General features: G+C 64.0%; 1 protein-coding gene across 1 annotated transcript; it reads right to left on the bottom strand.

Moving 5' to 3' along the window:
- Positions 1-674: 674 nt before the first annotated feature.
- On the bottom strand, positions 675-13,318 carry KIAA1755 (KIAA1755 ortholog). The gene is made up of 15 exons (XM_035567157.2): positions 13,152-13,318; positions 9,764-9,961; positions 8,035-9,334; positions 7,787-7,939; positions 7,108-7,231; positions 6,595-6,688; positions 5,683-5,769; positions 5,084-5,200; positions 4,661-4,759; positions 4,417-4,565; positions 3,322-3,460; positions 2,926-3,048; positions 2,053-2,244; positions 1,319-1,976; positions 675-1,243 (listed from the first exon to the last, which is right to left on the bottom strand). The coding sequence occupies exons 1-15, from the start codon at positions 13,152-13,154 to the stop codon at positions 1,005-1,007; spliced, it is 3,675 nt and encodes a 1,224-aa protein (XP_035423050.2). The 5' UTR covers positions 13,155-13,318; the 3' UTR covers positions 675-1,004.

Below are 13,318 nucleotides of genomic sequence, written 5' to 3' on the forward strand. Positions count from 1 at the left end.
GAGCCGTGCCCGCATGACGGCTGGGAGTAGGGCAGTGCTTGTCTGCGACGTGAAATAGCGCATTTTGTCAGATGGCTCCCGATTAGCTCATGGTGCGGCTGCCGGGGGGTGGGCAGCGGGTTGCCGTCCCAGACAGCCCGTCCCTGCCTGCTCTCACCCGCAGCAGGGCGTCTCAGCAGGCGAGACGCGAGCCGTGCAGCTGAGGATGGGATCCCGAGGGCCGACTGGGATGGTGATGGAATGGGTCGCGCCCGGCCCCGCCAGGTCCCCGGGGCTTTGGGCAGCGCGCTCCCAGCAAGGGGCCGCTGAGCAGGATGACACCAACCTCTCCCACGTACCAGGGGAGTGGGTGGGACGGCGCTGAGGCTGCAGACAGAGGCATTTCTCTCAACCCTTAAAAAAAGGGAGAGGGCTCTTCTGCAAGCTGCTGCAGGGCACCGGCACCCTGGGTTTCATGGTGGGGAGCTCGGGTGAGTGGCCTGGCTGGCAGTGGGGTGCAGCTTCCCAACGTGCTCCACAACGACCACTCTGGGCACTGCTCTGCAGGTTTATTACCATTAATGAAGTTAGTCGCGTGTTAACGAACGCCCACAAACGAAGTGCCCGTTGTCGTCGCTGGGACTGGGCTGCAGCAGTGGCACATGGGGGGTTGCACGGCAGCTCTGGGCACGGGCCCCCCGCAGTGCCCCGGCACAGCTGCTGGGCACCTGGGCTGCTGGCATGATGCAAACCCGGCCCTTGCACGGATAAATGCACTTTACATGATGATTGCTACACAGCTAGAGGATTATTGATTAATCTTGTGAGTTCTGGTAAATCAGGTTACTGCTGTTTCACAGAGGGGTGAGTGTTAAATGCTGAGAAACTGAAAAAAAATGAAGGAATCTGAGACTCAGTGTTGGGCAGTGGGTCCCAGTGCCCCAGCTCCAAGCAGGGGACGCCCCAGTCAGGGATCGAGATATCCACAGCCGGGCAGAGACAGCCCGGACGGAAAGGGACTGCTTTTACTTGGCATTTGCTTTACCCAGCCCCTCGGTGCAGTGGTTTTCCAGGTAAACAATCTGGGGGGGCTTTTCAGAGGCGCTGGGCAGCCGGGGGCTCGGCAGGTCCCGGGGCACAGCCAGGCTCGCCGCTGGGGCTTCCTCGGTGGAGGTCTGTGAGTCTGAGTCTTCGGAGGAGAAACTGCTGTGGCTGGAAACCTGGAAGTACTGGGTGGTGTCCGCCCTCTGAGCCGCCGGCTGGCCTCGCGTGCTGGGGGCTGCCACCGTCCCATGCCCCAGGGTCTTGCTTGGAAGGGGGGGACACAAGCGGGCAGCACCCAGAAGACCCGCCTGGGGAGGAGGCGTGGAGGGATGCGTCTGACGGGGTGGGCTGAGCTCCTGGGACGGGTTTCCTCCAGTCCCCCGCCGGGCTCTGCTGTCACATTTTGGGAGGGAGCCGCCTGCCGCCCCACGGCACCGCGATGTGTGCTCGCCCTCCTGCACCCCCTCGCAGTGTGGCTGCGGGGATTTCGGCATTGAGCAGGTGGCTTCACCTGGCTCCGTGCCCACAGCAGGGCTAGGAGCGCTGCTGGCTGTGGGCTGCCCCGAGTCCTGCGCCGCTCCCTCGGCCGCAGCTCGCTCAGGGCTGGGAGCTGCTGGGTGGGCTGGGGCTGCAGACCCCGAGGAGCCGGGGGCACCCCCCTGCCCATCAGCCTGTGCTCCCCAGGCCTCCCGCAGCTCTGCCAGCATCTCCTCGAGGATCTGCCGGGTCTCCTGGTACTTGTGCCACGCCTCAGTCCAGGCTCCCAGCCCGCTGCTGCTCTGCATCCTGCGCACCTGCGCCTGCATCTCCTGCAGCTTCTCCATGGAGAACTCCACCGACAGCTTCTGGAAGGAGCTCTCCAGGCACTGCAGAGCCTCCGGGCACCCTGCTGGGCTCCCCCCATGCTTCACCCGTGCTGAGCACTGCCTGCAGCCCACGTTCAGCCACGTGATCTAGGAAACAAGACGAGAGCCGCTGGTGTTCTGCTGCCCACCCATGCCTGGTCCCTGAGAGGAGCCATGCACCCACCTTGCTGGAGAACCTGCAGAGCTCGCGCAGCATCTCCAGCTCTGCCTGCCGCCGCTCCACGTGCCTGTAGAAGCTCACCAGCTTCGTCTGGAAAAGGGCTGCAGCCACCTGGAAGGGGTCTGCCTCGGGGAACACCGAATCCTGGACCTCAGCCGCTTCCTGACACAGAGCCAGGCCGTGCCGGTACTGAGCCTGCGGGGTGGTAGGAAGGAAGGAAGGAAGCACGGTGCCCGCTCGCAGCACAGCGCTGACCTGCTGCCCGGGACCTGGCTGCTCAGGGTGAGATTCTCTGCGGGTCACAGCACCGCCATCAAAGCTGCGTGCTCAGTGCTCGTGCCAAAACTGTTCTGGGCATGTGAGAAATAGCAAAGAAAATGGGGATTCCCAAAATCTCTGCTTTGCCCTGGCTTGGCTCCTCACACAACGTGGATCATCCTGGCCCCTGCAGATTCGCTTTGCTTCTTCCCCCATGCAGTGCATGTACCCAAAGGGCCTTCACACTGCAGGGGATGCGAAGAACAAATCTGTCTCCACATCACTGTCAGATGCACTTGTGGGCTCTGCAGCATGGCCCTGCAGGGGAGGGGGCTGTGAAGGAAGGATTTCGGGGTTCAGGAACAGCAGCCTCAGCCCAACCCACAGCAGGGAGCAGCGGGCAGCACCCCCAGGGCAGCGAGGCTGCAAAGGGGCTGGCAAGAGTGGGAGGACTTGGGCTCAGTGTATCAAACTTTGCAATGATGTTTGAACACTTCTAATATTGCACGTTCCGATTTCTGCCAAGTGCCCGGCAGAGCACCTGGGCCAGGTACCAGCACTGTTGGTAGCAATCAATGATCCATGGATAAGTGCTATGGAAACCCCCTCCCAACATACTGTGGCCTGACGGAGGAACTCGTTAAAGCGCTCGAAGGACTTCTCGAAGCTGTCGGGGCTCCACTCCTCAGCACCCATCTCCTGCAGCCGTGCCGCTCCCTCCCCGTCCAGCCAGCGCCCGAGCTGCAGGGGAGACGGGCGGGGGTCAGGCGGGACCGGCCCCCCCGGCACCTCCCTTTCCTTCCCTGCACCACCCAGCTCACAGACTGGTTATGCGTGGCAGCCCCGCAATTAAAATCAAAGCTCAGGCAATCCTGTTATTATCTGCACTTCCTTCATCATCAAACTGAGGAAATGTGAAAATGTCTCTGTGGCATTCCCCTGGCTGGACAGCTCTAATGTGCTGTGCCTGGGGGGGCTCTGGCTCCGGCCAGCTTCTGGGGCTGCTCCGCTCACCTTGCCGAACTCGGCCTCCAGCTCCCGGACCTTTCGGAGGAACTCCAGGCGCTCCAGGCAGCTGTTGGACTGCGACACCAGGTCGTGAACCTCCTCCTCCAGCTGGTTGTACAGCCCCTCGGCTGCCTCCATGCTGGCCCTGATTGGGGGGAGAGATGGGGAGATGGGGCTGTTGGTGGGTGGGGGGCGGTGGTGCTGCCTCTGCCCTGTGGCAGGGTGCAGGGCTGGGTGCCCCAGGCACAGCGCTGGCTCCTCGGCTGCTCCGTGCCTCCCAAAGCCTCTGGCCGAGGCAGCTCTCGCTGGGCAGGAGCCTTTGCCTGCACTGCCCTGGGCAGCCGGCACCCGTGGAGCAGGCGGGGAGCGACGCAGCACGTGCGGCTGGTGGGAGCCCAGTGGGTGCCCGCAGCAGGAGCCGGGCAAGCTGCCTCCTCACCCCGACCCTGAGCCCCCTCACAGCCCACCCGTGACGTGTGGGACCCGCACAAAGGCATTCCCAGGCTGGGGGCGCACTGGGCAGTGGGCAACACGCGCCAGCCCCATCACCGCGCGTGCCGCAGGGGAGCACGAGGGGCACTGCCGCGTCCTGAGCTCCCCGTCCCGCGGGGCGAACGGGGCTGACGGCGTCAGGCGACGGGACGGGGTTTGCTGCGGGGCTGCCCGGCCCAGCCGAGGGAAGGGAGCAGGGGGCAGCAGTGGGATCAGTGCTGCAGGCGTGCGTGCGCCGCCGAGCGAGACCAGCATTCCTGGACACGGCGCTGCTGCATGTGTGCAGCACCACGCACACGTGCGGCACCGCCGGGGCCTGGCCCCATCTAGCGGCTTTGTCTGAGACCAGCCCGCGGGGCTCGCTGCAGGCGTCGTCGAACAGCCCAGAGCCCGGTCCCACGGCCGTGGGATGACGGCGGAAATCCTACAAAGTGCCGTCCAGCTGCAGGCCGCAGGGAGGTTGCGGGGCAGGAGCGGGCACGGAGCCAGCGCTGGGACGCGCTGGGAAGATGCCGGGGCTGGTGGAGCCCGGGCTGTCCCCGGGCAGGTGGCTCTGCCGGCCACGGGTCCCAGTCCCCCACCTCGCCATCGCAACCGCCCCGCTCCTACCTGACGTGGGGCGAGGTGCTGAGCCGGGCGGCCTCCCTCCGCAGCCGTGCCAGCACGGCCCCCCCCTCGCGCTGCAGGAGGACCAGCTGCGGGTCGCTCAGCACCCTGCGCATCAGCTCCTGGTGCCGCCCGATGCATGTGGCCGCATCCTGCCAAGGGACGGACATGGGCCTCACCTGGGGCCTCGGGATGGGCAGCTCGGGGCTGTGCCATGAGGGAAGAGGGATGGGGACAGCCCCGGTACCTGCGTCCCCGCCAGGCCGTCGGCGCTCCGCAGCTCCTGGATGCAGCTCTGCAGCAGCTCCGACGCCCGCCTGAGGCTGGCCGCGAAGGGATGCAGCTTCTGCGGGGGGAAGCACCGGGGTGAGCGGGGCTGGGCGGCTGCACGGGTGGTGGGACAGGAGCAGAGGCTGCAGGGAGGAGGAGGAGGTGCAGAAGGAGGAGGACCGGCACTACCAGGCCAGTGGGGAATATTCTGGGGACACTGCATGAAGGCCAGCGAGGAAGGGAGTGGAGGTGGATGTGGGTGCGAAGCCAAAAGCAAGCTTTCCTATTGCTTTCCTGGGGATGCCCGTGAGACACAAAAGCTGCTCCGTGCTTTGAGCCTCGGGGACAGAGGGGCACCGCGGGAAGGTGAGGAGACAGCTGACGGCGTGATCACAGACACCTGGAAGAACTGAACCCACTCGCCGTGGCAGTAGGGGAAGGTGCCGTCCAGCTCCGCTGTCACCTGGGAGCTGTCGACGTAGCGGCCCAGGGCCTTCAGCGACGTCAGGGTCTCCACCTGCGGGGCAGGAAGCTCGTGAGCGCCGCAGGACCATGCTGGGTCCTTCCCCTGAGAATCCCCAGGGACAGCATGGAGCTGGAGGCCGAAGCCATGAGCTCGGTGCTCCCGCGGGGCTGAGCACGCTGAGCAGCAGCTCCGGCTGCATCTCCCTGCAGCTCCGCCGCGTTTGGATGCACGGGAGATCACCAGGACTGCAATAATCTGCCACGACAGCCATGCTAGGTAATCAAGCTCATTAATATTTCACATTGTATTAATTAAACAGAGCAGCACTAGAAGAAGAATAAGCCCTGACAAGCTTAGATTTATTATCCTGACACCTGTGTCCGGCCAGTGGCAGTGATTGGGGAAGCACCTGCTAGCGCTGCCCGGCAGACCCAAGGGCAGCAGCCCCGGTGTGGTGGGGACCTGCCTGGGGTCCCCAAGCAGGGGGACCCTGAGGAGGGGACAGGGACGGGATGGGGACGGGTGGCCCTCACCTGCATGCCGGGCAGCCTCTCGCGGTGGGCACCCAGCTCCTTGTCGGCCAGCAGCAGCACGCTGTGGATGCAGCCTGGCGAGACGCTCTGCGGAGGCAGGGAAGAGTGACCTGGGGCAAACCCCAGCGCGCTGCCCGCGGGCTGCCCATGGCGATGCCAGGGCCCAGGTCTGCTGAAGCCATGGGGAAACAAAGGAAAAGGCTCCCGGGCTCGCTGGCACGTGGAATGGCAACCAATTGCTCAGGGCACAGCCCTGTCCCCAGCCAGCATGGCAGCTTCCCCGGCAGAAAGGACCCATGGAAAGGAACCAGCCAGCAAGTCCCTCCCTAGCACCAGCGATGCTTCTCTGTGCGGGCACAGAGGATGGATCCTGCCAGGGCTGAGGAGGGACCTTTGATCCTGAACGGCTGGGGCAGCGGGGCTGGCATTTCTGGGGTCACAGAGATGCAAGTGCCTGGTGTGGGCTCTCTTTGGGAGCAGGGGACTCTGTCCTGGTCGGGGACTGTCCGCGCTGCTGTGGACGTGCCCAGAAATTAGAGACTTAACAGCAACTTTGGGAACAAAGGGGCGGTTGTTTAAGTGTCGCCAGCCTGGCAGGAGATGAGAATGTCTGTTGGGGAGAAAGCAGCAAGAGAGATGTGGTTTTTCTAGATAAATATATTGTGATGCAGCAGCAGGCAGCTGAGATCTGTCCCAGTAAGCCCGCACCATGGTGCTTACAGGTAAAAATCTGTGAGTGAGATACAAAAACGACCTCGGGCATCCCAGGGACGGGCTGCCAGCAAAGCTGCTCTGAGCTGGAGGGTCTGTATGTGGCTCTCAGGATCCCATCATAGGAGGGCTGGCACCTTGGCCCCCGAGGGACAGGGCCTCCCAGCATTTACCTGCCACCGAGCGCTCGGCCCCACGTACCTGGATGGAGCGGAGAGCAGAGAACAGAGCCGGGGAGGGAGGCTGCCTCCTGGCGTCCACCACGGCTGTCAGCCCGCTGTCCTTCGCATCCTTCCTAGCCCAGGGAAATAAAGCACAGTGACAAGGGGGCAAATTCTGCTGGTCGGCAGTGGGTGTTCCCCTTGGACTAGACCCACTGGAAACATGGCAGCACATCCCCCTGGAGGAACAGCAGCACGGGGGCCATGGCCTCATCCCTGCGGCTGAGCCCCAGCCCGGGGCAGCGCTGGATGGCCAGCACCGCCAGCCCTCGGCAGGGACACAGGGTCCTCACCCCTGCCCCAGGGGGACTGTGGTGGGGACTGAGGACACGATGATGAGTGTGCAGGATGTGCCCAATGAGTGTGTGCAGGGTGTGCCCAAAGCAGAGCATGCAGGACACAGGGCACCTGTCCCAGCTGCGTCCTGGGGCTGCTGCAGCCCCCGAGCCAGGAAGCAACCAGGAGGGTCCCATCAGGTCCGCGCGGCCCTTACCTGGGGAGGGAGCAGAGGCAGAGGAGGAGCCTCGCCAGCTCAGCAGCAGAGCACCAGGCGGCCCCCCAGGCGCTGCCGCTGGTGGTCACCTGCAGGAGGGCCCTGCCCAGCTTGTCCGTGCCACCTGCGGGGGAAGGTGGGTGAGTGACCCCCTCCGTGGGTGCACAGCCCACACCGAGACAGCTCTGCCCGGTCGGCACCGAGGGGCTCCCGCAGCCGGTGCGGTGGCTGCCTGGCTCCAGCTCCCTCCCAGCCCTTCAGCAGGGGCAGCGAGAGCCATGCCAGCCCGCGAGGGCTCTCGCACCAGCACCAGCCCTGGCATTTCCAGGGCTGAGCTGCTGGGGATGGTTTTCCTTAAAAAAAAAAAAAAAGACAGTTTTGCCAGAGTATTCCAGCTCTTGGGAAAAGGAAGAATCCAAACATTTGGCATTTGGCAGCTAAAAGCTGAAAAGCTTCATTTCTGAGGAATGGTGTGGGAGGGCTCCGTGCAGCTGAGCACAGTGTCAGCTGCTCAGAGCAGACTGCCTTTTTAACGTCTTTTTATTTTATTTTATTTTTTTCCCAGCTGAAAGGAAATTTTCCACCTGGGGGCTTTCTGGACTCTAGCAAAGCCCTGAGACCTCCCTCCAGACCCCCTCTCCAGCAGAAAGTCCCCTCCAGCCCCCGCGGCTGGCGGTACCTGGCAGGCAGATGATGCCGGAGCGCAGGAGCCCGGTGTGCAGCTCCTGCCAGGCTGGTGGCTGCCGGCTCCGTGGCACCGAGGGGCCGTTCTGGCTGCCCATGCTCTGCAGGGGCCCGTCCTCCGTGGGGGCTGCAGCCGCTGCATCCGTACCTGCCCGTGGGAAGAGAGGAGAGGAGCTGGCAAAGTGCAGTGGGGCAATGAGATGCAACCCCTCTGCGCAGCCCGCCGTCCCGCTCGGTCGTCACCTTTCCCAGCTGGCTTGGCTCTGCCCATCCTGGGCGAGTAAATGGCTGACACCTTCTTCCAGCCCCCTTCGTGCTGGCTGGTGGAGCCGTCCCCGGGTGCTGTCCCCAGCCGCGGGCCCTTCAGGAAGGAGAACTTGTGGCCAGAGCCTGCCGCCTCTGAGCGAGCAGGGGCCGGGGGGAGCCGGGGGCTGCCCGGCCCGGCCGCCTCTCCCCCTGTCACCCCTGGACTGGCCCCGCGGGGGCGGTGGGTGAGCAGCGGGGGGCTGCTGGGGTGGCCAGCCCTGCTGCCACTTGGTGCGGGGGTCTTACATGGGGCAGCAGGGGGCACGGGGCTGTCTGGCTCCTCCAGGATGGCTGCCATCAGCCCGGGGCCGAAGCTCACCGGGTTCTGCAGGGCGGCCAGGTAGGAGTCGCGGTGGCGGCACCGTGGGCCGTGCAGCCCCGGCTCCCCGCTCAGCCTCCTCTTCTGGCATGGGCTGCAGGGACCCTCCGGCGAGCTCGGCCACCCCCCACGGGGCCAGGAGCCCACCCCTGGGCCTCCGCTCGCCCAGGGCAGCACCGCCGCAGCCCCCTGCCCCACTGGGTGGGCGGGCGGCAGGGACCTGGCCAGGAGGTCCAGCTTCTCCTGGGAGAGGTCCAGCAGGTCCACGTACTCCCCCTCCAGGTTCTGGCTGACGATCTCCTGGAGGCTTGGCACAGCCAGCGTGGCTGGCGTATGCCGCGAACCAGCTTGGTCCACCTTGATCAGCCCCGGATATCTCCCCTGGTTTGACTTCCAGGAGGCGTCCTTGCAGCCTGGGATGGTGCCTGTGATGTTGCTGTAGGGCTCGGGGGTGCCTGCCGTGCCGCGGGGCACGGGTGTGATTGCTGCTGCAGGCTCAGGAGCTGGGACATCTGGGGCACCCGTGGGCACGGTGTCGGGTCCAGCCTTGGGCTTGTCAATGAACTCTGGCGTGGCGATCTTGCTCCACGGCAGCGGGGCAATGCCATTCTCAGTGGCCACCAGGCAGGTGTGCAGGGGGGGCCCGGCATGGTCGCAATTAATTTCCTCCAGCCACTCGTTGGTGAAGAGCAGCGCGTAGGTGGCCTCGGGGATGGGCGTCTCCTCCACGCTGCGCAGGTCCTGCGAGAGGTGCTTGACGGTGATGCGCGCCGAGTGCTCCTCGCACGGCTCCGCTTGCAGGTAGAAGTCCCCGGAGCGCAGCAGGAGGGGGTTGAGCGGCGCGAGGTGGACGACCACTTTCTCGTGCAGACACAAGGGCCAGCCTTCATGGAGAAAGATGCAGTTAAAGTAGGGAGCCTGGGAGGGAGGAAGAACACAGGGCATCAGCAAGAGCCTCCGCCTGCTCCCATGCCCTCCCAGCTGGGCCCCGCGTGCTCTTCCTGGGATGGAGACTGAAGAACCCACAGACCCACCAGGATGCCCCTGAGCGGAGCCCACCCATCAATGCTCAGCCTGTGGCCGTTCCGGGGGGTGCTGCGCGCTCCCCCCATGCTAATGGGGCGAGGCAGTGCTGGAGGGCCACCTTGCAGTGTCAGGGGGACGGTGCGTGCTGGGGTCTGTGCCAGGCACACCACAGCACCCGCTCTGTGGGGAGGGCACAGGGGCAGGGATGGGGATGTGCAGACAGGGAGGCACAGCTCGGGGCAGGGCCCAGCCCCACAGGGCATCATGCATGAGGGCAAAACTGGGCACGGAAGCGAGGCGTGGGGCGGTGCGCGAGCTTACACAGGCCGCCTGCCGCACGTGCTCGAAGAGGCGCTTGGCTGGGATGAGGAACTCGAGCAGGCAGCAGAGCCCGTCCCCGCGGTAGCTGGTCTCCAGCAGGCGGAAGACCTGGCCCAGCACCGTCGGGGCCGTGGCTTCGAAGGGCGGGTAGAGGGCACGGAGGGCGCCCTGCACCGCTGCGTCCAGGGACTGCGCGTCCTGCGGGAGGAAAATGTCGCTGATGGGGAGAGCGGCCCCGGGGTGGGATGCCGTCACCCCTCGGAGCCTGTGCCACCATCCCATGCCACATCCACCTGCAGCGTGGCTGAGCTTGAGGCTCAAACCCTTCCTGTGCTGGGAGCTGGGGAGAAAGCGGGCACAGCGCACAGAGCACCGCAGAGCTGGGGGCACAAGCTCCTGGAGCTCTCTGGGTTTGGCTGTGGTTTAATGAGCCTGAGAGAAGCCCCGAGTGCAGCCCGCTGCCCTGCTCAGACAGCCGGCCGCGCAGCAGCTGAGGGGTTAAGCTGAGCCCTGGAGATGTGCCGCACTCAGCAACTTGTAGGAATGCAGTGGCCGGAGGGAGATGGAGAAAGGACAAACATCTGAAGATGGATGGAGTGTTTCAGTTCAGACCCGTTGTTGGATACGATGAACTCAAAGTTAATCACCAGAGTGTTTTCTGGGAAGTGCTCTGCTGGGTCAGAGCCCCATCCTGCCAAAGACTTCCAGACTGGGTCAAGAACGCCAGGTTTTGTGCCGTGCGTAAGATCGCCTGAGTTTGCTCTCCCAGCTTTGCAGAAGACATTAGTTACACAGAGCTCACGGATGCAATGGTACATGGAAGGAAGCATTCAGAGCATTCATATTAAATCTCAGCTGCACCACAGAGAGCGCAAGGGTGAATATAAACATGGCTGCAGAAAAGAACGCTGTGCCAGTGAGCAAGGATGACAGAGATGTCGATGTCACCAGCTCGTTTGGGGGTATTTCTGCCGGAGAGGCTCCAAGAAGCACCAAGACAAGGCTGGTGGGGGCTCGATCCTGGCCGGCGGGTGGGCGAGCTGTGCCTTTCTGTGCGGGATAGGGGCCGGCCAGCCTGTTTTGGGGGGGTCTGTCCTCTGCCCTCTGCCTCTGCACGCTTCCCCTGCTCCTTCTGTGTGTCCAGCGCCGCGTGTGGCCCTGCCCAGCCCAGCTACCCAGGCTCTGGCATCAGGCTCAGCCGATGGTGAAGCTGAGCCCCTGACCCGGGGCTGGGCTCCAGGTGTAAGAGTGGGGAGATCTCAGTGCCCCCAGGACCAGCATGTTTCCCGGTGGCGGGCAGCAGGGCAGATCCCCTCCCTGGCCAGCTGCAGCTCATCCTTGGCCCTGCAGTGCACAGAGAAGGTGTGCTCCATGGCACCGTGGGGCTGGGCACGAGCCGGAGTTGGGAATGGGCTTTGGGCAGCCAACGGCGGGTCTGGGAGCCCACCCAGAGACAACGTGGCGTAGGTTAATGCAGCTTAATTAGCTTTAATGTGCTTTAGCTAAAGCACTTTGCAGTCACACTTTGGTTAATTCTCCTTGACGTTTTCTGTGTCTGTACCCAGAAATCTGCCGCCGTCGGGCCTGGAAGGAGAAGCTGCGGGGCCTGGGCAGAGAGGGAGGAAAGCGAGGCCCTGCTCACTGCGTGGTCTACATGTGCGCTCCCTGCGGATTTCCCCTAGCACGTGCCATTGAACGCCACTTTTCTCACGCTTGGTCTGCCTGCACGACATCCCTTCCTGGGGGACCTCGGCCAGGGGGCCTCCTGCCCCAACACCCCGAGCTCGGCTCCTTCCCGTCCCGCTGTGGCGGCGCAGAGCGGGGCCAGGGATGGGCCAGCCCTGCACAGCCCTGGCACGTCCCAAAACCAGCTCTTCTGAAACCAAACCAAATCTCCCTGGCCAAGCTCATTTGGCACTGATGAAAAAGCAAAAGAAATCAGAAAGAGAAGCCTGGTCCCGCTCAGCCACGGGGCTGCTCCGTGCCACGGGCAGCCCCCAGCCCGGCCGTTCCCCCCGCAGCCGCAGGGGGGTCTCTGAGGGGCGGGGGGTGCAGGCGGTGGTCCGGAGGGGCGAGGGCGTGCACGCTGCCAGCAGCCCTGTCCCAAACCCACTGACACCCCAGTGCCGTCCCCTGAGACCCACGCTGCCCTCCCCGTCCTGCCAGGCTGCCACTCGCTGCGGGGAAGGTGCCGAGCCAGTGGAGAGTGGGGGTCACTGGTGGACCCGCAGCCAGGGTAAAGTGGGGCGTCAGAGCGGGGACAGCCCCGCTGCAAGGGGGGGCAATCTCATCGCCCTCAACAAAACCCAGCGCCAAGGTGGATTGCTACGGGACGGATCCACTGAATAAACAGAGCCACTTTCCTGCAAATGGAATAAAAACGCACAGAACCTCCTAAAGCAGCAGGGACGGTGTCAGCCAAAGCCAGGAGAAAAGTATTGACTGATGGAGGCACCAGAGACAGCCTGGGTTGCGCTGAGGAATATTTTGGCCTCGAATTCCTAGAAATGTTTTTGTTAAGTGTCACAAAGCACTTCATCACTGCGAGAGGTTTTTGGGGTAACCACGGCGCAGCAGCTTTGTGTTCGTGCGAGAGGCTGAGGCGAGCCTGGCCAGGGAGTGATTAGAAATCAAAAAGGAACCGATTAGCCCACTTCCCTCCACCAGCTGCACGGGAGTGCAGAAATGAAACAAAAGGCATGAGGGAGCATAAGGAGATTTACATTTGCGAAGCTATTTCCATTTTAATAAGCCAAAGTGCTGTTAAATAGAGATTGATATTTCTCCCCAAATACCCATATTTTTCAGAAGTGGTTTATACCGACACGGCGAGCTGGGCTTTGGTGTTTTGGTGCAGGAAAGTTGCTTAACTCATACCCAAAGCCACAGGGTGACTCCGCTCCCTCTCCTCTCCCCAGCTCAGGAGGGAGCGAGCTTTGAACACTAGGGCCGGCAGCGAATAACAACTCCTCTCCCTCTTCCGCAGCTCCCCATCGGCGAGTTTGGCAGGGCAGGATGCAAACGCTCACCCACAGCCCCGGCACGGAGGAGCCGCAGGCCAGCGCTCAGCGCAGCATCGCCCGGGAGCCCAAGGCAACGGCGCGTGCGGCTGCGGCGACAGACGGACGGACGGACGGCCCGGGGGGCATGTGCCGCACGTCCCTGTGCCCACCAGGCCGGCACGGCTCGGGCAGCGGCACCCACTTGTTGCACCCCAAGTTTTGCGGGGACGTTGAAGCCCTCGGGCCCCGCGCACGCCTCGCCTCGAGCCCGCTGCCACCCGACGCCTCCGCGCTCGGTGCCAGCCTCGTGCTCGGGCGCGCGGGGCGCGGGCAGCAGGTGCTCGGGGCAGCGGCAGCGTAAAGGATAGGAAAGCAGAAGGCATTACCATGCTTAATGGGAAGTGGCAGAGGGCCCGGGGGAGACCGCGGCAATAACTGTCCCTTCCCTCTTCCTTCCTCGGGGCCCGAGCGCTGCCTTATTGCCCGCGGCTCTCCCGCCGCGCTCCGCCGCTCCGCTGCGGCTTCTCCCCGGCTGGTGGCTCCTCGACGAGGT

This window comes from Cygnus atratus, chromosome 16 (genome assembly GCF_013377495.2).
Source record: "Cygnus atratus isolate AKBS03 ecotype Queensland, Australia chromosome 16, CAtr_DNAZoo_HiC_assembly, whole genome shotgun sequence".
In the NCBI taxonomy this organism is placed as follows: Eukaryota; Metazoa; Chordata; class Aves; order Anseriformes; family Anatidae; genus Cygnus; species Cygnus atratus.

Bases quoted from the DNA above. Each gene is read 5' to 3' on its own strand.
- KIAA1755 (XM_035567157.2), bottom strand. The intron at 7,940-8,034 runs GTGACGACCGAG...TCCCACGGGCAG, and splicing joins AGCCAAGCCAGCTGGGAAAG to GTACGGATGCAGCGGCTGCA. The intron at 3,461-4,416 runs GTAGGAGCGGGG...CCCCCCAATCAG, and splicing joins AGCACCTCGCCCCACGTCAG to GGCCAGCATGGAGGCAGCCG.